Source organism: Podarcis tiliguerta (assembly GCF_965153285.1).
Source record: "Podarcis tiliguerta genome assembly, chromosome: 4".
NCBI lineage: Eukaryota > Metazoa > Chordata > Lepidosauria > Squamata > Lacertidae > Podarcis > Podarcis tiliguerta.
The window spans coordinates 39389018-39414188 of record NC_139537.1 but is presented as its reverse complement, the minus strand read 5'-3'; the positions used below and the strand labels follow the sequence as shown (position 1 = coordinate 39414188).

The window sequence follows — 25171 nt, the reverse complement described above, 5'->3', positions numbered from 1 at the left end:
ATATTCTTAAATTGTTCCAACAGTAGTATGGTGGTACCTCGGGTTACATACGCTTCAGGTTACGGATTCTGCTAACCCAGAAATAGTACCTCGGGTTAAGAACTTTGCTTCAGGATGAGAACAGAAATCGTGCAGCAGAGGCGCAGCAGCAGTGGGAGGCCCCATTAGCTAAAGTGATGCTTCAGGTTAATAACAGTTTCAGGTTAAGAACGGACCTCCAGAACAAATTTAAGTACATAACCAGCAGTACCATGTAGAAAGCTGAGCGTATTTTGTAGGTTCTGCAAATTGTGAACTAGAAAGCCACAGGATTTTTTGAGTCTAGACTTTGACAGGTCTGCTTTTCACCTATGAGTATTCTGCTGGCTATGACTTTTGCTATCTCTCTGGCATTGTGACTTGATAGTTGTAATGGGCGATAAGGATCAAGAAAATATTGGGTTTGTGCTGGATTCGAGCTAGCAGACAATTCTTTTTCTGTTGCCTTCTAGTTAAAATGAATTTTAGAATCTATGAAATTCAACTGTTACAACTTCCTTTCTAGATGCAATGATTTTTCACCATGGATGAGAAAACATTTAAATATTTTTTTTTGAAAAAAGGGACTTTCCTTCACACCAGTAGCCACTAAGTACCAACAATCAACAGCTCTTTTGATTTCTGAAGAGCAACTAGATTATGCAATGTGTAACATTCCAGGCCCTTGTTCTGCTTTTGAATGATCCATGCTTTTTAAAAATTGCAGCAGATAGCTTTAGAGGAGTTTATTTCATCATTTTGTTGGGCCCTTTTGTGGGGGAGAAGTCTTTACATGACCATTCATTTCCCTTCTGACATTTACTTTCGAATCACAGAGTCTTAAATTACTCTTATACAATCTTTGTACAAGAGTTTCTGAGTAGCCCTGATGATTCAAGTAGTACAGTTGTAAAATAAAGTTTACTATAAAGACTATTTATTTAGGAAGACTGTTTATTTAGAAATACAATAATAAATAAGTCAGACTATTTATTTAGGAATTAATGTTATGTACATATACAGATACATATAAATTAGGAGCCAGCAGTTCTAGATAACAGCAACTTTATTAGAGGTACAGGGAGTGAGAATGGTCAAATATTACTTGTTACATCTACCAGTGTTGGACTACCTTTGCAAAACAGCAAACATGACTTGCTTCCTATATGCTGCCTAAAGTTATGTGGCTTCTCCTTGTACACAATTATGTGTGAGAGACTGTTAAATTATAGCATAACACATTTGGAAAAGATCACATAAATGTGCAAGTAGTAGTTAAGACAGGTTTGTGTTCAGCTCCTACCTTGCTAATTGTTTTCTTGGGATTATTTGGATTCTGTAGAAAGCTTTTCCAAATCTCCTTTATTACTGAAGTCATTGTTGCCAGCAGGAATAAGATTAAAGGTGCTTAAGTCTGTAGAGTTGTTTCTAATTTGTATATGTCATTTCAGTGGCATTTTAACAGAATTTTGTCTTGCCTCTTTCCCCTCCCTACTTCCCCATGGTACTGTGCTCAAGTTAGGTCTGAGAAGCAAAGCTATTGGAAGAAATTTCATTTTGTTCCCTAATTATTATGCTGGCACTTGGGAGATAATTTTTCCCTTCATGCACTGCCAATTAATATGCAAATGAGCTGATAAATATTTATATCATGATTTAAATTATGCAGGGAGCGCTTTCAGTGTACTCTGCAAATGAATTGTTCATGGACTTCAAAGTGCTGGCTGCTGTGCTTAACGAGGGGAGATTTGCATAAAGCCCTAATCAGGCGCATACTGATTAAGCTTCATTATGGAAACTGCCAGCTGCAATCTTTGTTTCTATTTTATTAAAAAAAGGGGAACTTTTCATGCTTCAGTCGCCTTGACAATGTCAGACACAGCTAGTAGGAGAGACTAAAACTCTACAGAGCAACTGAAGTTTCTCTGTTCAGTTGAAGATTGCTATGGTGTAACTGAAGTTGTATTTCCTATCCCTACCCCTCCCTTTCTTCTGTTAAAAGTAGTAGTGTAGGTTTTTTATTTTAGAAATCCCCCCCCCCTTTCCTTGGACTATCTGAATCTGCAGAGGACTGCACAGCAATGCTGGACTGCAGCGACTACATTCTAGGTGGGTACCAGTTCAACTGACTCTTGCAAGCGTGTAATATGGAAATAGTGGTTGTTGGATTGACTATGCAGTGACTTAATCGCATATGCAAGACTAAGGGAGGCATTTATTTGAAAGGCTGAGGACTACCAGCGATGTGGTGGCAAGTGCCTCCTCCGTTCTTCTTCTTTTTTTCTGTGTTCAGGAAGATCTTGTTCTTTATTTTTGGATAGAATGGAGTTGCTCTTCAGTTTCAGTGTCGTTTAATGCAGAAGCTTCTGATATTTCAATCTTAAAAGCATTTGATTTTGGAAAGAAATAGGAACTTCATTTAATGTGTCTGTTTATGTAAAACTGCATAGGGGTGAGAGTCTTCTGCCATAACTTCCTGGCCTGACCAGATCATTCTAAGTTGGGTATATTTGTGTGGGTGTAGGTGATATAAAGCCACACTGTTCAATGTTTAATAGGAAGCAAGCACTGCTAATACCACTGCTGATACCGTTACAAGAAGTGATGCATATGGCTACTAGTGTTCTGGCAGTTGAAAAATATGCTTTTAAATTAAAGTATAGGCTTCATTCAAAAACATATTTTGCAAATATGTTTTTAAGGTTTTGCAAATTTTATCCTTTATATTCAGGCCTTATAATTATAAAAATCATAATCTAAGGATTTAGTCTACGCTTACCTTAGAAATGTAAAATTTAATGTGATTTTTGCTTCAAGATACACAGCTTTCCCCTCCATATATGCCGTTTTTAACAATGCTGTATGGAGGAATCCTAGCAAATGACACCTTCATCTTAGTGTGAAGAACAGTAGCTGAATTTAAAGGGTTTATCAGTTCTAAGAAATCCACCCTCCCCCTATATATTTTGAAATGCTGATAATTTTATTGCTGACTGGTCTTGATATCTGTTAAAATGCTAGTAAGAATGAATCTAGATTCTAGAAACTCATCAGGATGTGACCTCAGCACTGCACCTGGTGCTTTCAATCTATGCTTCAGTTTGCTGTGTGTACTTTAGATTATGGCAGTGTTTTAGTGTCATTGTTACAAACTAAGCCTTATGCTGCTTGTGAAAGAAAGGAGGAGGAAATGGCAGTCTCTGTAAGAATTATAGAGAAAATTTATTTGAACCTCCACTAGCCAAATTAACTTGTAGATAGTAGATTTTGCCTATTTCATCACTAATCCATTCCTTGTGTTTGTGTGCGTGTGGTGCAGATCATTGAAATTCATTTACTGGATCAGATCAAGTTCCAGCTAATCTAGTATTTTGTTCTTAGCAATTGTCAACCACATGTGTTTGGATGTTGACAAGCAGATCATCAGAGTAATAGCCTCTGCTGCTGCTTGTCCCTAGCACATGACATTCACAGGTATACAGCCTCTGTCATGGAGGTTCAGTTTCACTGTTCTGACTAATAGTAATTCATGAGTCTGTCTTCCATGAATTTGTATAGTTCCTCTTCATATCAAACTAAAGGTTGCCGTTATATCTTGTGGTTGTGAAAAACTCCTGACAGGCTGACATGTTGCATGCTGACTGGGACCGATGGGATCTGTAGTCCAAAACATCTGGGTGGCAACCAGGTTGGGAAGGCTGTCCCTGGCAATGGGATGAAATGTTGATCTTGTTTTGAGTCATGATTAGCATATTTAACAATACCCGCTTTAATGATACAACAAAAGATGCATTAAATTTATTTTGCTTCCAAATATGAACCCATGGAGTATAACCCTTCTATGGTTACAACAGGTGTAGCTCAAGTCAATAAATCAGACTTTTAATCTCACGGTTCTGGGTTCGAGTCCCACTTTGGCAAAAGATTCCTGCATTGGAGGAGGTTGGACTAGATGACCCTCATGGTCCCTTCCAGCTCTACAATTCTATGAACTTCTGACTATCCCTTACATATATCCAACTTCTTTTAACTTACAAAGGCTCTAGTATAGCCTTGTGAAACCAGCTCATTATTGCTGCTGTTTTTAAACATAGTATACTGTTGTTATGTACCAATGCTTATTATGTACAATTTCTTAGCAGACATATATGGAAGAAAGCATTTTTGAAAGATGCCAAATGGACTCTAAAAAGAAATTGTAATGTGTACTGTGGTGCTGCGGAGGTTTTTAGCCTTCATATTTATAATGCAAGTATTTTCACTAAGAGTTGATGGCACATATGTACTCAATTTTTTTAAAAAAACAACTATTGATTACTTCATTACTCTTCAAGGTTGTAATCATCAAGAAGCTGATATTGTATAGGAAATGGAATTAATTAGCTTCAAATTAACCTTGCTCTCCTGTTGGAGAACTGCTGTATACTGGGGGATATCCAGGGATATGACTCCCTGTTATGCAAATAACTGCATGCATGATGTAACAGGAAAAGATTCTGCATTGTTGGTGGAGCAGTAGCTGCTGAAGTAATCTTTCCTACCTGCCTACTATTTCTGAGGCTTGACTGGTGCAAATGTCTTTAAGAAATAGGATATGACAAATGGATTTATTTTGCAGCACTTCTTAATAATACTTTCACATCTATACTGTTACCCTAACCTCTGGCATATGTTTTAACTCTAGCATCAGCTAAATTGTAAAGAATGCAATAATGTATTCTTCACTGTCAAATTCCATTGTTAAATGCTTTTCTGTAAACATCAGTGATTTAGTTTCAACAGGTGAAATCTGACAATTGGAAATGTTGAAGGGGGTTCTTTCTGCTATTGCTAATTATGAGCAGAGCTGGGGAAATCCTAGATTGCTTGTTACATGGGGGAATATCTAAAAATTTGAAGTACTTTCTTGCCTGGATTATGGCTATAGTGTGTTTAGGAAAGGCAACAAATTATTTTGACTATATTAATTTAGTCAGGTCTCTGGTGCTTTACTTTCTTTCCTCTTCTTTCGCTTTTCTCTTATAGTCCAGTCTTTTCTGGATCTGGTCGTTGCTCACAATTTTATTCTATTTTTTGGCATATTGGTTTGCTCATTCCCATGATTTGTTGCCATCTGCCACACTATATGTATTCATCTGTCTCACCACCTTTGTATTTTTGGATCTGCCAGCCTTGCTAGTGAATATTTGCTGTAGTTCTAATGTAGTACCCCGTCTCCTTGTTTCTATCGATGGCTGTTCTTTTAGTATGGCAACTTAATAGATTTTTTCTATAACTAGCTACTATTTAACTCTAGTTTCTTCAGTAGCCTTTTAGAAAAGTCTGGGAGAATGTTCAAACCAGTTTAAGGTTGTGTGTTGTGAGATTTGTCATCCATTTTGATGTGAATAGTTAACTAGTGCACCAAAACTGGGAGCCATTACCTTTGTGAAGAGTCATGATGTGAAAAAACCCACATAAACTGAGTCACAATCCAAGTGAGCATTCAAATACAGTGGTTATTCCTCTGCATTACTTTCAACAGGATGTGTATATCAGTGTGATGGCATCTTTCACAACTGTGATGCCCTCTTTTTCATGCTTAACCCTCACCCCACCCCCAAATCACTCAGCAAGAGGTCAGGTGGAAAATGGTTGTGAACAGATACAGAAAATAGCTGCAAAAGAAAGGAAGGTGGTGCTTTTCATGAAACACGCCCCCCCCCCCCCGAAAAGGTAACTTTTACAACAAAAATTGAATTTTACAAAAATTCATTACAGTGTTCCAAGGGAGAAAATGAGTTGAACATTTTGTGTCCTATTTTTACAAAGTATTCAACAAGAGTCCACATGGGTTGTAGTAATTAAAAACTCAGAGGCTTATCCCAGTTGGAGAAGACCAAGAGTGGGTGGTATTCTGTAATGAGAATAAATCTGTTGGCATCAGCAATGGGTTTTTTTCAGCACCATACTAACAAGCATCAGTTTAGTTGCAAAAGGAGTTTGATACGACTATAACCAAAAGCACAGTGAATGATAGGACTAGGACCTGTCAAAATTGTTCTCAGTGGTTTAGATTATTTTTGCCATTTATTATCAGCAGCCTTCCATCCCCCAGCCCCCATTTTTAAATCCTGTTTCAGAAGTCTTAACAGATAAATTGTGTCTCTCCTTTTGCCAGAACTACGTCTTGTAAAGAGTTTATTGTTTTACATTGCTTTTGTATTGCCATTGCGCAATGACATCACCATGTTGTTCCTGGTCTGATACAATGAATTATATATACCCTGAACACCATCATGCACCATCATATTCAGTTTAGCATAGTGATGTAATCACATAGTGGTAGCATGGAAGTCTCATGGCAACATGCCTGTGTACTGTTTAGAAAAGGATCTAGCAGCACCACTGGAAACACCTAAAGGGTGGGTGAGGAGAGGCAGGTCAGAGGTCTAAGCAGAACTTTGGGAAATTTTATAAGAATTCAGACAAAAATTATGATAATAATCCAAATGAAATTTTAATACAATCCTTCAGGTTTGGACACTATTTTTTAAAAATGTAGGAAACATAATTGGTCTGTATTTATGAAGCACCTCAAGTACGCCTTTTTCAATTAGCTTTTTGACTATATCCAATATATAGTATTTTACAGTGATACATTGCTGTGTCCCTTTTGATATTTCAGGGTCCATACCCATCAGTTGAGTTTGGTCATTTTATAGTGCCCCCTGTTCACCAATATAAAATGTCCTGTTTTGTGCTGTAAAGAGGACGGTGTGAGTAGGATTTTTAAAACCATATTTTCTGTTGCTTCTAATGCAGACTCAAGAATGAACACTCCGTCAGAAACCAGTAAACCTGTAAAAATGGAGAGTGGTGATGGGGACACAGGTAAGAATAAAATAATGGTGTGATTTCCTAATGAATTCATGGATTTGGAAGGGGCAATTTTATTCTGGTCTGGTTTTATAATACATTGAAGAATGGTATGTTACAGTAAAATCCTAACCGTGTATATTCAGAAATATATTCACTGGGTAAGTTGGGTTAGGGTTGCAGACTTAGCAGTGTTTTCTAAGTATATGAAACAGCACTTACTTCTTAGTTCTTTACTCAGTGTTTGTTTTGTATGGGACCTATACATTGGTACTGTGTAAATGTGGACTAGTAATTATCATAGATATTGTGTCCTGGAGCCTCCAAGCAAAGAGCTGGCCTTGGCAGATCCTCTTTTCATATTCTTTCTTATCAAATCCCCATCTCTGAATTTTCTTCTTGCACTAGAGAGACTGTTCTATCTAGGAAGCAGTCAGCATTCTGTGACACTGGTTAGCCACTTCCTGGCACTTTTGTGTTGCTGATAGGGATGAAAACACCACTATCTATGGAGTAGAAGCTGGGTACAAGGAGCTACTGATCTGCTGTGACTTAAGGGCTAGATATTCCCAGTATCTTTTTTCCTAGTACAGCTACCAAGTACTCATACTGGTGTATCTGTGTTAGAGCTCCTGATGTTTTATTTTCCTTATGGCTTCTTAATTGGCCCTTTTTTCAATATTGTAGTTGTCACAGCTCATTCATTAAGCAGGATACCTTCGTCTTCTTCCCTGGGGATCATGTAACCTTCTAAATATGAATAAATATACCCTGCCTCTTGACCCTAAATGAATTCAAGATGGTGATACGAAATTCTGTGGCTGCTTATGACCTTAACCTGTCACAGAAGTGTTTTTGCCAGTGATAGCAGTGCATCCCAAAAATGTTTGTTGAAGACATTGGTGTCCTTTGAAATATAAAATGATTAGCTTTTACAGAAACTGACACAGTATTGAGGTGTTGTGATATGGGTTCATAAAGGGTAATACCTACTTCCTGCAATTTTCATACATTTGGATGGGGCCCTAATTTTGTGTGCACATCTGTTACCATCGTTGAGTTTGCAGAGCCATCTGTTCATGTATGTCCTCTCCATGCTTCCAGTTCTTTCTCACATTGTAACTGTGTCCCCTATTTCCGTTGAGCATACGGCATACCATTTTTCTCTGGATGACAGCCACTTTCTCATTTCATAGTAATTCCATTCCAATGTGTTTTTTGCATTTTTAATATTTTTGTACCAATGCAGGCTAGATAAGAAAGATATTTTATTTTTATTTCATTAAATTTATGCACCACTTGATTGTAAAAAGCCCTGAAAGCAGTTTACAAGAAGATATAAGTATTAGTTAATCTCTTTGTGATACATTTGGAAGCAGGCTTTACAGGTAGTTGGTTCATTGAGAAAACGTTATCCTTTTATAAATGAGTTTGTAGTAATTTTGTCTGTAGTTAACAACTGTGGTACTCCTTCATTCATTATCATAAACATTATTTTTCAATATTCACATCGTGAGTAAAATGAACAAGAAGCCATGATTCCAGGAAAGCAGGCTCCCACCTCATTCTAACCTGTTTACTCACAAATATGTCTCACAATATTCTGTTGGACTTTCTTCCTGTGTGTTAGGATTACAATTTAAACATATTTATGATGAGGCCATTGGTGTTGCAGAAATACTTTTAACTGCAAGAGTGATTGAATTGGGAAATAAATGTTGATTGTTTGGAATTGATTTCCTGAAATGCACCACCAGCACTGGTTAGGAGAAAATTTGTTTGAAGATTTTTCTGGAATGATTTTAATTCAAGCAAATTGTAGTTTTGAATTCAATCTACTAATGCTCTCCTAGTTTGGTTTGAGTTTCTTTAAGTATATGCTTAAGGCAAACAAATGTACATTGGTTTTTCTGCTTTTGTTATCTTGAAATATTTTGAGATTTGTTTGAGATTACAATTTGAACCTTCCCACTGGCCAAGTTAGCAATTTTATAAATATTGTGGAGAAAAGCCTTTTAAAGTATTACAAAGCCTTGTAGTCTATACATTCAGCTGCTCCTGAATCATCCTAGGATTGGATGAACAATTGTCAACAAACACAAATAGCGTTCACTTTGTATTTGTGACAACTTTTTACATTCATTGAGAATGACATAGAAGATGCATACCTAGACATGACCAGCCCTAAATGTGAACTACATGAATATTTACAATCTAATTCTAGAGTTGTATTAGTGTACTCACTATAGGGGTTCTTTTAGGGAAGAACTACATGTCATAAGTGTTATGAGGCTGCTGTGCCTCCACCCCACCCCCCCCAAGATATAGTATAACATATGCCTTGCCCTCTTGTCATTACGATGTGTGTGATCTTTGTACGGATGTTAACTAACAATGTGGAGCAGGAACAGAAAAATGCAGGGCAATAACCTCAGAACAAGAGAAGTTGTTGTATTTGTTATGCAAGGTAGGAGGGAAGATTCAACCTGGCTCTGCTGTTTTGGCAGCAGCCAATTTCTCCCTTAGTGCGGCTGCTTCTGCTCTGTTATAGTTTATATATTACTTCTGAAGCATTCAGTGCAGGGATGAGGAGGGGGGCCCTTCAGCTAGAGGATTGCATTCTGTTGTAGGCAGCTTTCTAGGGGCTACACACCACTGGTGGACAGAGCTAGAGGCAAAAGTGAGAAGAGCCCAGATACCACTGTTACCTTTTTGCAGTAGGCTATGTCCAAGCCTTAAGGACGCGGGTGGCGCTGTGGGTAAAACCTCAGCGCCTAGGACTTGCCGATCGCATGGTCGGCGGTTCGAATCCCCGCGGCGGGGTGAGCTCCCGTCGTTCGGTCCCAGCTCCTGCCCACTTAGCAGTTCGAAAGCACCCTTAAGTGCAAGTAGATGAATAGGTACCGCTTTATAGCGGGAAGGTAAATGGCGTTTCCGTATGCTGCTCTGGTGCCGGTTTGCTGGAGCAGCTTCTTCACGCTGGCCACGTGACCCGGAAGTGTCTGCGGACAGCACTGGCTCCCGGCCTCTAAAGTAAGATGAGCGCACAACCCTAGAGTCTGTCAAGACTGGCCCGTACGGGCAGGGGTACCTTTACCTTTACCTATGTCCAAGCCTTACAAAGTTGGAGGTTTGCACATAAACACAGACATTTTCCATCCAGGCATGCAAAACACACTATCGTAGATCAAGGTCACATTCCAGACAACTTGAAAGTACTTGAGGATAGTGCAAAATAAGGATTGGGCAGGGTCATGACATAAGAAATGTCCCAAGGGCCAGGCAGAGCCTGAGGGACAATATTTGGTCCCTGGGTCTGAAGTTCCCTGTCAGATATAGAAGCTGGAAGAGCTGGGTTTGGCTGCTGAAGTCCCCACCCCATGTCTAGTGTAATGTAAGGCAGCCTGATTGGTCAGCAGATTATTCAGCTCTGAGAAATATATTTTCTCCTCCCTTCAGTCCTTGAAAGTATCACCACCATTGATGTTACTCGTTGAGTTGAATTGTGACTGATTCATAACTTTCTAACTGGGCTCAAATAGAGTTAAGCTGCAAAAGGAGAGTGGGGAGAAAAGGTGGAAACATTGCTAAGTCTTTCCTTGAAATTAGCTGTAGAAGTATTATGGGACTAGGAAATGTTATTTCCCCTCTTTCCCTTACCTGTTTACCTGTTATTGTCCTAACTGGTACGAACACGGCTGGAAAGTTACACAATTGTTATGCTTCCTTCTTTGATTTAAAGTGCCAATTGAAGTGTGAACATAGACACAATCTCTAGGACCAGTAGCAATGCCCTGATTATAAAACTCCCTCCTTTCTCATATAAGGTTCGTGCAAACTCTGTTGAGGATTTTGCACCAGCTGAAGACTCAGTTCTTCACCAGATCGTTGTTCATTCTATCTATATGTATTCTGCACTGATTTTAATGTAATCAATACTGGGGTGGCTTTGGCAATAAAGAACTGGTAATAGCCTATTTTATTTATTTAAAATATTTATCTGGTAGTATTATGCAGGTTGAATTCTGCCCATGGGCCTTCAGTTACTAATCCCTAGTTCAGTGGCGAAGCGAGAAGGTATACACAGGGCTTTTTTTCAGCCCAAACTGACCGGAAATCAGTTCCGGCACCTCTCAGGTGGGCACCATTGTCATGATAAGAGAACAAGGGAGGCGTTCATGGTGAGTTGCTCTTTTTCTAGAGAAATAACACAGGGTATACTGTAATGTTGCTTTTACAGCTGTGTACTTTGTAGGAGAGATTTCAGCCAGTTTTCTAGAGCTGTTTGATATTATTTATCAAGGTTGTAAGAGCCAAGATGATTCAATAAATTGTAGTTATCTTCTGGGGGCCATGATGGAAGATTGGCATTATGTCAATTTAACTGCCTTTTAGGTTGCATCCACATGATTATGATTGCTGCTAGGAAAGCCTGGGACTGTATTCAACTAAATCATTGCAGTAGCAATGCTTCTAGCATAACCAGAAACCCCCTCCTCCACTGCCCCTTCCCCAGATCTTCTCTGAAGAGTCAGGAGAACCCCCAAAATGGGGTGTGTGGGAGGAAACGGTAGTTAATTCTGTCAGGTTTAAATACAACCCCAAGTAGGTTATTCTTTTCATCTCCTAAAAGCAGCAGTCATCAATGGAGCAGGAACCCCCACATCATTGGACAACCACCACACACATGGTTTCTAACTAGCAGTCTCAGAGCCTGTGGGATTCCAGAGGGGAAGACACTTTTTAGAACGTTGTGCAACACAAAGTTAGGTGAAAAGCTGTGGCTTAATACTTATTACTGGTCCTCCAGCTAGATCCAGTTCCCTTCCTCTTTAGTAGGTCAAATGATAGAATTAAAATTCTATACCAGTGACTGATACATTAAACTTTTAGGGTGATACCCTTAGCCCATTGTTTTCATTAAGTTTACTCTGTGTATGACTTGGTTGGCTATTACCCCAGTCTTTGTTTCCATAGAATAATTCCACAGAGTTGTACTTTCTAAATCAGCGTAATTTAAAAACTGACTATTTAGCACATTAATACCAAGCATCACTAGTATGTCCTAATTCTTGAAGTCATTGCAGTTTTTTATAGGCTCTGGCCAAATGTTCCTAAGGGAAATTCCCTGCTCGTTGCTCCGATATATTGCCATATATTTGGAATGAGGAAGTGGACCTGCAACAAAATTTGTTGCATTGCTGTTTGCAGCAGTTTGCAATGCTGTATTCAGCATTCCAGTTATGCCTCTTTCCAGGATACCCTGTTGTATCCCACCAACCACCCAATTTTCTGTTCTCCCACCATTCAGCCAGTATCCTGTGCAGTATCCTGAGCATTTTCAGAACTCATTGCACTGTCTTAGGGGGCAGGGGAATTTGAGTTCTCCCAAGTCTGTAAGTCGTCCTATGCATAGTTGCATGAGGTCCAACACTCTAACAATTGAGATCACTATTATAATACATTATTACAATCAGATTTTTAATTTTAAAAAATGTTATTAGTATCCCGAGTTTAAGGCATAGCAACTTACATAATATTGACTCTTCCTTTATCAAAACAAGTACAGTATGAAGCTGAATAATACAGTGAACAGGGTTTTTTAAAAATAAACATACCTGGATGTGGACAAATTGCATGGATTGGTCAGCACGACCGCTTGCGCTCTGGACCTTTGCCCCTCTTGGCTGATAAAAACTAGCAGGGAGGGGACAGCTCGCTGGGCCAGGGAGGTGATTCTTGCCTCCCTTCAAGAGGGTGTGGTCCCTGCCGACTTGAGGGAGACAGTGGTAAAACCACTTCTCCAGAAACCCTCCCTGGATTCAGAAATTACTGGCCAGTTGCCACTACCCTTTCTTGGGCAAGGTTCTTGATCAGGTAGTCATAGATCAGGTCCAGGCACTCTTGGAGGAAACTGATTTTCTAGCTCCATTTCAGTTGGGGTTTCTGCCCAGTTTCAACACAGAAACAGCTTTGGTTGCCCTGTATGATGACCTATGTCAGGAGAGAGACAGGGAAATAGGTCCTTGTTAATTCTTCTGAACCTCTCAGTGGCTTTAATAACATCGACCATGGTATCCTTCTGGAGCAGCTCTCTGAGTTTGGGGTGGATGGCACCACCACTTTGTGGTGGTTTGGGTCCTACTAGAATGGTGTTTCCAGAAGGTAGTCCTTGGGGAGTGCCCTTTGGCCCTGTAGAGCCTTCAGTGCAGGATTCTCCAGGTTTCGATTTTATTCCCCATGCTGTTTACCATCTACACAAGTGGGGTCATCAGAGTTTTGGAGTTTATTGTCAGCAATATGCTGATGACACACAGCTGTACTTCTTTACAGGTTTGGTAGTGGATGTGCTGGACCATTGCATTGCCTCAATAATGGAGTGGATGAGAGCCAATAAACTGAAACTCTTTCTGGATTAGACTAAGGCACTGTTAGTGGGCACTTCCATAGACTTGAGGGTGGGAGGTGACTTGCTCTTGTGTACATCTGGATCCATTGTGTCACTTGAGGTTCAGGTGACCTTGGTGGTGCAGAGTGCCTTCTATCCACTTTGGCTAGTGGCTCAGCTGTGCCCCTATCTGGACAGGGATAGCCTAACTTCTGTCTCTGGTAACCTCTAGAATTGGAATACCAGTATTGGAACAAAACCCACCCTCCTCTTCTTTCTGAAAGCATGAGGTCGGATTACACCAGAGCTTACATATTGTTATAGTCCATATAATTTATGTAGTGACAACATTCAATACTAGTTTTGCTTCCATGCTGTCTCGGTCTTACATTGTTAGACATAAGCCAACCTTTTAGCTTTTCCCTGTCACATTTTGGATGACCCAGCATCATATTGAACTTAAGCTCAGCAATGCTAAATTCTTAATCTCTTTTCATTCCTCTTATCCTTTTCTCCCTTAACCCCAGTGGTATTTTTTATTCATGTTCTTTTCAAGCCCGTAATTTGGGTGGCCATGTTAGATTTTGTTTTATCCTTTTCTTCCAGTATTTACTCTCATGCTAAACTTGTCATTTTCATCTTTATAACATTTCTAAATCGTTCAAATATAGCCTTAGCCCCTTTTCTCCCTCCCCCCCAACATAACACGTGTCTTGATTCTACTTGATTCTACATGTCTTGAGGGTGCTGCCAGTTGATTGTTGAGCCCAGGGGGGCGATAAGGTGAAAAGGTGGTGACTTAGGTTTATTGGCCCTGAATTACTGCTCTTGCTGACATGTAGATAAATTGGCAACAAAGGTGTGAATGAATCTACGGATTTTTCAGACTTGACTTTTGAGGGGAATTTTTAATAGAATATATCTTTCTTTGCATCCCCAGGCACACAGACAAATGGCCTGGACTTTCAGAAACAGACTGTGCCTGCCGCGGGGGCAATATCTACAGCCCAGGCCTTCCTTGGACACCTTCATCAGGTAAATATTTGTTTCTTTTTATTCTGAAATTTGGAAGGTAATATAAAGGGTTCCTCTCTCTCCGCACTATGTTGGCAAAACCAGAAACAACAAAGTAGTGCAAGATTGGTGTCTTCTTTTGGAGGTATGCATAGAGGCTACCAAAGCTTTAGAAAGAACAGCAGTGTCTTTTATCTCAACATAAGAAAGGATGATTTACAGGCCCTCTGAGTAGGCCCACATTGCACAGTGTCTCATATGGCCATTTAGAGGTCTTTGTGACCTAAAACATAATTTTAGAGTACATGGACATTTTTTGTACAACTGGATAATAGATGGGACCAGTTGACCATATGGGACTAGTAGGCTACTTTCAAATGGGTTTCCAAAGAATCAAAGCTATCATTCTATGTGTCAACCTGTATGGTAGGTATATCTGGAAATAGAGCTTGTTTTCACCATTCTATGTTTTTCCATTTTCTTCTGAGAAATGTGAATATTCTTACCTAGGAGTGAGAAACGTTTTTCAGCCCGAGGGCCACGTTCCCTTAATGGGGGTTGCATGTCATTGGCAAGTAGGCCTACAGGCAGATGTGGGTAGAGACATAGTGGGTGGAGCAATTGATGGGACTCTTACCTTCACACAGCAGGCAACTTTCCAGCCACACAAAAGCCTGTGGTTTCACATCCCACCCCACCCATTCACCAATATCATTCATTCTGGCAAGCAAGAGGCATGGACAGACTTCATTATACATTATAGCCAGGCAACAGCAGTTCAGGAGGCTGTACAGGTAGGTTTGGGTATTTGTGGCCTGGGCAGAGTTCTGCAGGCGGGGAGTCCTTTCCTCAAAGTACAATGGTACCTCTGGTTACGAACTTAATTTGTTCCGGAGGTCCATTCTTAACCTGAAACCATTCTTAACCTGAGGTACCACTTTAGCTAATGGGGCCCACCACACCATTGCCGGGCGATTTCTGTTCTCATCCTGAGGTAAAGTTCTTAACCCGAGGTCCTACTTCCAGATTAGTGGAGTCTGTAACCCGAAGTGTTTGTAACTCGAGGTGTTTGTAACCCAAGGTACCACTGTACTTGGAAGTATGCTTGCCTGCTGATTTCCTGACAAAACTTGAAAGCCATCTAATCTGAAAGGACTGTGACTAATGTGTTTTCTGTCTTAGATTTTGACTCCATAAGAGTCTTTCAAGCTTGGGGAGGGGAGAGGGAAGCAACTGAGAATCCCAGCCCTTTGTCCACCTCCTCTGCCTACTCTTTTTGTCTATCATAGCAGCTACTGAGTTGGTGGAGGCAAGTTAGGTTTGCAAGTCCTGCTGCTTCTCCTCCCTAAACAAAACATTGTTTCCAGGCTCTGAGAAGCAGATGAAAAATGTTTCCATTCCCCACCCATCTCAGGTGTTGCATTTGAAGTAGGGAAGAGGAGCTTAAGTAGTGCTCTGTGTTGCCTCTTTCCCTTTTGAATCTGGTGCTTTGGGTTTTTGTTTTTGTTTTAGTGATGATGAGAAACATTGGTCCACCATAACCTTGGAGTTGCCTGAAGGAGGGGCATACCATTCTTCCCATAAGTTCCTGTTGTGGGTGTAGGCAGGTTGGTTGTCCCCAAATTGGTTTATACTCTTATTCATAGGAATGAATGGCAGCCGTTTACTTATATACCCAGGCTAGGTAGCACATAACCACTAGGGAACATTGGACCTACTATGCCCTGAGAGAAAGCATCAGACAGGAAACTCAGGCCAAGAAGATAGTTGCATCTGCTCCCGAAGTCAGCCTGTGAATATTTTGTACCCTGGTCAAAAGGCAGTATATACATGCAACAAATAAATACCGTAGAAAAGAAGGGTATGAACTTATGGATACCATGAAGGCGAAACACCACAGAGATAAAAACATGTCTCCTGCTGGTTCCACTGTCTTAAGAGGTCAGATATGATCCCTTATTAACCGACACCGAGACTTCAGCTTATCTACCCGATTTGAAGTCAGTAGGAACCATTTGAAAGCAGATCTAGCTATGTTCTACACATGTCAGGTGTGCCTTAATCACTTTCATATTGCGTTACTTGCATTTGGCATGGGGCTGCCTTTGAAAAGTATTCAGAAATCAGTTGGTGCAAAATACCAAAGGTTTCCCCCCGCCCCAGGTAGCTTCTGCTTTATTGGCTTCCAGTTCATTTCAAAGCCCATTTTAAAAGTGCTGGTTATTGTATTAAGAGCTACTAATAAAGCCAATGCAATTTCATTGCACTTAGGTTTGAGTAGTGAAATATTTTTCTCCGCATCATTTAAAATTTATTTGCTGTGCTGCTTGATGCTGCTGTATAAATTGTGTGCTTTATTATTTTGTTTCCATTGTTGTTGCTGCTGCTGCTTAGCAGCCTTGGGGAATAAAAATAAATAAAAGAAAATATTTGCTCACTCTTTCATCTTTCTATACTTGCCTTGGTTCCTATAATGTTCCTTAATGTGGAGTGTCCTTGCATTTTGTGTGTGTGTGTGTGTGCATGCATGTGTGCATGCACGTGTGTGTAGAAAGAGGAAAGTAGATAGGCTGGTGAATGGTGATGCTGACATGATGGCCATAATATGCACAAGCATGTTCAGAAGAGGGAGACCAAGAGGATAAATGGTCTGGAAGCTTAGCTTTATGAGGAACAATTGAGGGAGCTGGATCTGTTTAGCCTGGTAAAGAGGAGACTGAGAACAGATATGATAGCTGTCTTCAAATATATAAAGGAAGATGGAGTAAGCTTGTTTTCCCCTGCTAAAGTAGTTAGGACCCAAACTAATGGCTTCAAGTTAGAAGAAATGAGATTCCAACTAAACATCAGGATAAACTTTCTGACAGTAGGAGCTGTTGGACAGTGGAACAGACTTTTTCAGGAGGTGGTTGACTCTCCTTCCTTGGATATTTTTAAGCAGAAGTTGGGTGGTCATCTGTCACGTATTATTCCAGCATCACAGGGGGTTGGAAGAGATGAACCTCAGGGTCCTTGCCAATTCTGCAGTTCTTTGATCCTATAACACTCTTCATGCATGCCTTTCACATATCATTATCACTCATGCACAGTCCAACAGTTGACCCAACGGTTTGACCCTCTCGACCAAACATCTGCCTGTCAAGAGTGTACACCACCCTCTGCCCCTAGTCTGCATGCTGACTAATTTTGAAACTTAAAAGGCCGTTTGTAAACCTTCTGTACCCCTGAGCAGCTAAACCCTGAGCAGCGTTCATGTCGGGCAGCTGAAGCTAGTCTCCTTATGGCCAATAGCTATAGAGTTTTCAAAGACAGCAACACATATTTACCGAAAGTTGTTCTATTTTCTCAAGCTTCTCTGATTCAGCCACTACTTTTATTTAATACTTCGTTCATCTCTTTATAAAAAAATTCTAAAAGATAACATACAGCTGTCTTTGACTTTAGCATGCTATATTTCTTAAATCTCAAGTGCCAGGGTATAATGAATCTTGAACTTTGAAGTGGCTACTGTGTTTATATATTTATCTTGAATTGGCAGTTTCCCATGGTAAAACGAGCCAGAGTCACCTTATCATTCCATCCCTGTGCAGTATTTTTTTTTTTTTTTTTTTTTTTGCAAGGCACTATTTACAGCAGAAAGTTTTTGCTTTGGAGCAACTTCAGCTCAGGCTTTGGTTAAAATGGGCTTTTAGGCCTTTGCAATCAGTACCTAAGAGGCCTTTGTTCATAAGCTTATGCTGCAAAAAGAGCTGAAAAGGCCAAAAACTGGTAGTTTATTAACCTAGCCAATTCTCTAAGACAGCTGTGCATGATGATGCTTTGGAAGCCTTTCTCTAATTAATATGGTTGCTATCTCAGAATACTACAGGGCAAAAGATTAAACTGGATGTTGGCACTGGAGATAGGAGCTTTTTTGGAGACAAATTGCCTGCTTGGTGACAGATGGCATGTTGTAATCTTGTAGAATCCAACCCAGAAATGTAGGAACCATTTGAAGACACGGCATAACACTTCCTTGTATTGTTATTTTGCCTAGGTTATGCAAAAGGTAGTGTTGAATTAGTACTGTGTCACAGCTCATGGAGTGCAGACTAACAACATACAGTGGTGCCCCGCAAGACGAATGCCTCGCAAGACGGAAAACCCGCAAGACAAAAGGGTTTTACGTTTGCAGAGGCGCTTCGCAGGATGAATTTCCCTATGGGCTTGCTTCGCAAGACGAAAAATGACGAAAAAATTTGATTTTTTTTTTTTTTGCTCCAAAACCCCTTATTTTGAATCGCTAAGCTGCTAAAAGCATTTTAGCAGCAAAACCGCTAATCCCCCACCCCTTAAAAAGCTGTTTTTAGCCCTTAATTTGCCAATAGCGCTAATAGCGCTACTCCGTCAATGGGCTTGCTTCGCAAGACGAAAAAACCGCAAGACGAAAAGACCCGCGGAACGGATTCTTTTCGTCTTGCGAGGCACCATTGTATCTGTTTTGGAATACCTTTTCATAAAAGTTGCATTCCCTTTTTCACACTTGACTTTGCACCTTCAAAATCTGGATAAACTGTGGCTACTCCCAAAAGTTTTCTGTTTGTAAAAAACTGACATTCAAAGTTAAGATTCCACCTAAAGATTTTAAATGGAGCAGGATAGTTCAGATAGCTTGCCAAACCATGGCTTGCCATGATGCCTGTAGCACCACCAGCCATCAATCCATGGTTTGTGAATGTCCACCAAACCAGGATTTTTGAAAAGTTCATATACTCTGGTTTCTCTTCAGATCGTATAAATCCTTTGCCTTTTACTAAAGGATATTTGAAGAGACCACTGTTTGGATAATATCTGGGGATTCTTGGGAAAGGCAGGAGGAGAAAGTAACCCCAAATCATTGTTTGGCTGAACCTCTGGAATGCAAATTATCATTTGGAGTATAAGCTATAGTTAGGGCAAGCCATGGTCTGGCATTAGATCAGAATCAATGCATTATATTTTAAAATTCTAATTATCTCAGTGGTCTTAGGTGTTTCGAAAACTAGAAAAACTTTCTTTTTCGGCTATTTTACTTCTCTCCAGTTTTGTGTTTTTAAAAGTACATCATTTTTATAGGTTCAGCTCCCTGGATCAAGTTTACAGGCTGCTGCCCAGTCCTTAAATGTACAGGTAAGTGCTTTTGCGTCTGCATCAACCTTTTTTTCTTTCTACTTTTCTTTTTGCAATACCAATGGGAGAGTTTGGCAGCCATTAACAAATGTTGTTCAGTACAGAAGTCCTGTTTGACATTAAAAGATGTTTGAAAAACTCCCAAGAGTTGGAGCTGAAATAAGATGGTCAGCATGGCCTTACTTTAATCACTTCGGGTTTTCCTTTATAATAATAAAGATTTATAGTTAAAATCTGAAACTGGTTGCTCTTCTGTTCTCTGTAAGATGCAGCTGGCTGCTTAAGCATAATAATAATAATAATAATAATAATAATAATAATAATAATAATAAATTATTTATACCCTGTGAATCTGGCTGGGTTTCCCCAGCCACTCTGGGCTGCTTCCAACAAAATATTAAAATACAGTCATCCATCATTCCACAGGGCAGGTGCCACTACCGAGAAGGCCCTCTGCCTGCTTCCCTGTAACTTGGCTTCTCGCAGTGAGGGAACTGTCAGAAATGTACTGAGAGCCATTGTAGGTCTTTCAAGACCGGTGTTTTGTGGTCTCGGCAGCCTCTCCCAGTCACCAGTCTAGCTGCCGCATTCTGGATTAGTTGTACTTTCCAGGTCACCTTCAAAGGTAGCCCCACATAGAGCGCATTGCAGTAGTCCAAGCGGGAGATAACCAGAGCATGCACCACTCTGGTGAGCAGTCTGTAGGCAGGTAGGGTCTCAGCCTGCGTACCAGATGGAGCTGGTCAACAGCTGCCCTGGACACAGAATTGACCCTCGCCTCCCTGGACAGCTTCAAGTCCAAAATCACTCCCAGGCTGCGCACCTGTCCTTCAGGGGCACAGTTACCCCATTCGGGACCATGGAGTCCTCCACACCCTCCCGCTTCCTGTCCCCCCAAAACAGTACTTCTGTCTTGTCAGGATTCAACCTCAATCTGTTAGCCGCCATCCATCCTTCAACCGCCTCCAGACACTCACACAGGACCTTCACCGCCTTCACTGGTTCTGATTTAAAAGAGAGGTAGAGCTGGGTATCGTCCGCATACTGATGAACACCCAGCCCAAACCCCCTGATGATCTCTCCCAGCGGCTGCATGTAGATGTTGAAAAGCATGGGGGAGAGGACAGAACCCTGAGGCACCCCACAAGTGAGAGCCCAGGGGTCTGAACTCTCATTCCCCACCGCCATTTTCTGAACACAGCCCAGGAGGAAGGAGCAGAACCACTGTATAACAGTGCCCCCAGCTCCCAGCCCCTGTAGACGGTCCAGAAGGATGTTATGGTCGATGGTATCAAAAGCTGCTGAGAGATCCAGCAGAACTAGGAAACAGCTCTCACCTTTGTCCCTGGCTCACCGGAGATCATCGACCAGCGTGACCAAGGCATTTTCAGTCCCATTATGAGGCCTGAATCCCAACTGGAAGGTGTAGGATGCCTTAAAGCGTTATAATCTACTGCTTACTGCCTTTCATTAAAATATTCAGGCAATACATCAAAGGGGAAGGAAAATAGTATTATTGTGAAGTGGCGTCATTCTCTATGAGTGCTAAGGAACTAGGGTAGGGCATTCTTGAAAACCCCTAGAACATGCACCTAGTTACATATGATAATTTTGAAAGGAGGCGAGATAGTGACCTTCCTCTCTAAAAGAGAGAGGCTGAAAATTGCCTTGGTTGCCATGGCAAACTTTGAGTCCCTGAGAGAGATGTTGGCAAACAGGCTATATCTCCAGTGCAGAATGTTTACAGTCCTGTGCTGTAATTATCTCTCAATGACTGGCAGAATTAATCAGAGCCTCTATGTTAATTAGCCTGCTCTGCAGTCCCCAAAACAGGTGGTGGAAAATATGCAAATCTATGCAGAATTTTAATGTTCTGCATAAGCAGTTTTAATTACCATAAACCCCCTCTCCTTGTTTTTCCTTTTCATGTGCTTTCTCACTTGCATTTTTCCCTCATGGCTACAGTAATTTCATCTTTCATAAGATGGTTTTAAATAAATGAACTGTGTTTGCCTATATAAATACCAAATTCTGTTTCTTAGAGACAAGATGTATGGTGAGTGTTTGTTTTTGTTCCTGGATGCAATTCAGCATCTAAAGTTTTTCAAGCTAATACCTTGTTTAGTTTGAAATACTATGTTTATGAATTATTATAAAATGTATAAAAGAAAAATCTACTGCACTAATCCAAAACTTGCATGCTACTGATTACTGAGTTTCACATTGACTAGGAATTGGGCAGTTTGGTACAAGTGTGTGCAGATCTGTCTGTAGTATGGCAATGACTGGGAAAGCTTAGAAACTTTAAAGGCCGTGCCTTCAAATCAAGCACTAAATAGGAAATTTTCTTGAACATATGTATATGTGTTTTGAGGGGGCCCTGTGTCTGGAGGCCCTGTGTCTCTCTCCAACTACAATCGAGCCCCTGTTTTTGTTAATGATTTGAAGTAACAGCAGCATTTCCCCCCCCCCCCCATTCTGATAACGTGGAAATATTGGCTTACGGCTACAATACCAAATTAGCATTTCTTCCCCCCACCTGTTATCTATGAAAACAAGTTGTTGAAATAAACAGCTTTTTATCTTATTGATAACCAAAAATCTTGTTAATAGCATCCCTCTTTATATTACAATAAACTATGAAAATGGCTGTGTCTACATTGATACCCATTCTGTTCTACAAAAGCTTGTATATTTTCTTTCCTAGACTAAACCTAATGAAGAATCTGGGGACAGTCAGCAGCCAAGCCAGCCTTCCCAGCAGCCTTCAGTACAGGCGGCCATACCCCAGACCCAGCTCATGCTGGCTGGAGGACAGATCACTGGGGTAAGATGAGTCCAAGTGAATTGTAATGAGCCACCAACTCATTGTATTAGACAGAGTAGATTGTTGCTTTATCATTCCAGGTGAATGTGACCAGAGAAAATCTCCCTATTGGTTTTATGAGTCTCTCAGTGGCACTTGATGCTTTGGATTATGGTATCTGAGGCCATGGACCTGTTTGCGTCTAGGCCTATATTGTCTGAGTTCAGCCTATCTGGAGAAATTACCACATCTCTTGAGATTTGCAGGAGGAGACCTTGTGCTATGTCCCCATGCCATGAGAAAAGTTGTCTTCTGGAGCAAAAGTAGAACCCTCTCTATTGTAGCTTACCTTCTTTGAACTTTCTATCTAGGGAGGCTCTCTTAATCCTGCCACCACTATCTTTTAGAAATCAGGTTGATATATTAGAAATTAATTGATACAATTGTAGATGGGGAGTAGTTTTTAAATTCTGTAATTTTATTTTTGATATAGTGGTTATTGCTGTGTAATCTATCTGGAAAGCTAATATATACAATATGAAACCTACCATATCAGATGCTATTTCTCTACTTTGCTGATGAGTATAGGGGTAAATTTTAACACAGTATGTTGATTCAAGAAGTCAACAAATTATAGCAAATTTCTTCTTTTAGATTAGTTTCGGGGGGGGGGGGGGGTTGTCTTGCTCCAGCAGTAGGCAACCTAAGGCCCAATCACCTTCTCAATCCAGCCCATGCACGGTCCGGGAATCAGTGTGTTTTTACCTGAGTAGAATGTGTGCTTTTATTTAAAATGTATCTCTGGGTTATTTGTGGGGCATAGGAATTCGTTCACCCCCCCTCCAAAAAACACATAGTCCAGCCCACCACATTGTCTGAGGGACGGTGGACCGGCCCACGGCTGAAAAAGGTTACTGACCCCTGTCTTTCTCCACATTTGCTTTCTTCTGTCACCTCCTAGTCACAGTGAAGAGGGAAAAGAAGTTAGTATTGCTGTTACAATGTTTTGGTCATATTTATGACTATTTGATCAACCATTTTACCACAGTGCTATTCTTGATATAACCACACTCTTAAGTTTGCTGAAATTTCCTTTTCCATACACAAAATGAGGTTTAAATCCACCTATTAACAGTTCTCATTGGATGGAGAACTTTTAATGTAAGCTATCAGTGTTTCTTTCAATTGAAAAAAAAAAGTATGCTACAACAACTTGGGAGACTAAAAACTGATAAATGACTTCTGCTATTTTCAAAATTTGAGACATGCGGTTAATCAGAGACTTTTCTCCCTATATTATTTATCTCTGAAAGCTATATGTAATATGTAAATCAAATGGCACTGCTTTGAGTTTAGTTCTATTTATAGGCATACAGAAAACTGCTTTATACCAACTCAGAGCAGTGGTCTGTCTACCTTAGTATTGTCTGTATTGACTGGCAGTGTTTTCTATTTATGCCAGATCCTTCACCTTAAAGCTCTACAAATGGCTGTTTTCCATATGTAGTGGGCTTTTACTGTAATCTGAATACAGTTTTTTTCATGGCTTTTACTTACAGCACTTTTATATAAGCATACAGTAAAAATTAGTCCATATACATTAAATGTCATTTTGCCTAACTGCTCTTTGCTACATTGAAACTAGATCCAGGTCTTTGAAGGTAAGGGCTCTTTCTATACAGAAACTGGGAAGAATATTCATGTATCGAAGGGAGTCTAACGCCACCTGTTTCATAGAGATAATGTGTGTTTGGAAACCTGCAGAGATGTCAACCTACCAGCTCAATCCTATCAAAACAAAAAGGCAGACGGAAGAGGGGGGTTGACTTGGAGGGGAACAAATGGTGCACATGTTCCTCAGCTATATCTTAAGGCATAATGGAAATGATGAAACATGCCAGGGATTCATGCTAATGTGAAGCAGCTGGAGTATTATCAGTTTGTTTGGTAACCACAGCCAGTATTGCTATTTCTCATTCATCTGGCTAATCGCTTCTGCTTCTGGTGGGTGTAAATTTCCTTTCAAAGCCTGTCAGTGATGGCTTGTTCTTTTGCTTGCTATTTCCTGTCAGTGCTGTTTCTTTCCATTGCTTGCTAGCTAATTACCTTTTTCACATTAATATTGAAGCAGTGCCACAATAATGCAGTGGTCACAATGATACAATGCTTATGCCAGTACCATTTAGATGAGGTGAAATATAGGTTGATAGATTGGTTGATTTTTATCTTACCTGGAATAAACATCTGCTCCCTGTATACGGTGGCTTGTTTGAAGGCAACTGGTCAGAAATAAATAGCGATGGTTTGTAAAAGGGATGATGTTTCATGCTATTAACTACTGTCCTAAAACTTGTTCCTAGCTCACGTTAACACCAGCCCAGCAGCAATTATTGATACAACAGGCACAGGCACAGTTGCTGGCAGCTGCAGTGCAGCATTCAGCCAGTCAGCAGCACAATGCTGCAGGCGCCACCATCTCAGCTTCTGCTGCAACGCCCATGACACAAATCCCTCTATCTCAACCGATACAAATTGCACAGGTGAGCTTTGTCTTTCAAACCATTGATCATGTTGGCCTGCCCTAATATGTCTCTTTTGTTACTCTTTTGTCCGCAGTGCAACTGAATAAGGGCTCACAAGGCAGTGTTTTGAATACCTTGGCAACATAGTCTGCTTGGTCCTCTGATTTCCAAAGACCACACATCCCTGTTACAGAAAGCTACAAGTTTCCTTTTATAAAATGCAGGCATGGCAACATTCAGGTCAAATAATCTGGCTCTTATAAACAGTTTTTACATTTGATCACTTGCTCTTTCCACTCCACTTGTTTTCCTCATTTCCTGATTTTTGCAAGCCACAATTTGGTGTGACATCCAAAGTGGGTAAATTAAAGCTTATGCAAACCATTATTTTCCCATTCTGGTTTGGAGACAACCATG

The 25171-nt window shown here is 40.4% G+C and overlaps 1 protein-coding gene and 1 long non-coding RNA gene across 12 annotated transcripts in view; one reads left to right on the top strand and one right to left on the bottom strand.

The window, feature by feature from the left end:
• Positions 1 to 25171, top strand: part of POU2F1 (POU class 2 homeobox 1) — a 99452-nt gene that overhangs the window by 43963 nt on the left and 30318 nt on the right. For 4 of the 11 annotated variants that reach the window (XM_083439236.1, XM_083439244.1, XM_083439245.1 and 1 more), the window contains exons 2-6: positions 6823 to 6891; positions 14205 to 14299; positions 19373 to 19426; positions 22134 to 22253; positions 24593 to 24772. In XM_083439236.1, coding sequence (XP_083295362.1) covers positions 6823 to 6891; positions 14205 to 14299; positions 19373 to 19426; positions 22134 to 22253; positions 24593 to 24772 — 518 coding nt within the window. Of the gene's footprint in view, positions 1 to 812; positions 2128 to 6346; positions 6423 to 6473; positions 6535 to 6822; positions 6892 to 14204; positions 14300 to 19372; positions 19427 to 22133; positions 22254 to 24592; positions 24773 to 25171 lie in introns of those variants that run through there. The other 7 variants (XM_083439246.1, XM_083439241.1, XM_083439238.1 and 4 more) reach the window with 7 other exon arrangements.
• Positions 1 to 25171, bottom strand: part of LOC310677047 — a 63363-nt gene that overhangs the window by 23018 nt on the left and 15174 nt on the right. The gene's annotated exons all lie outside the window — the stretch shown is intronic.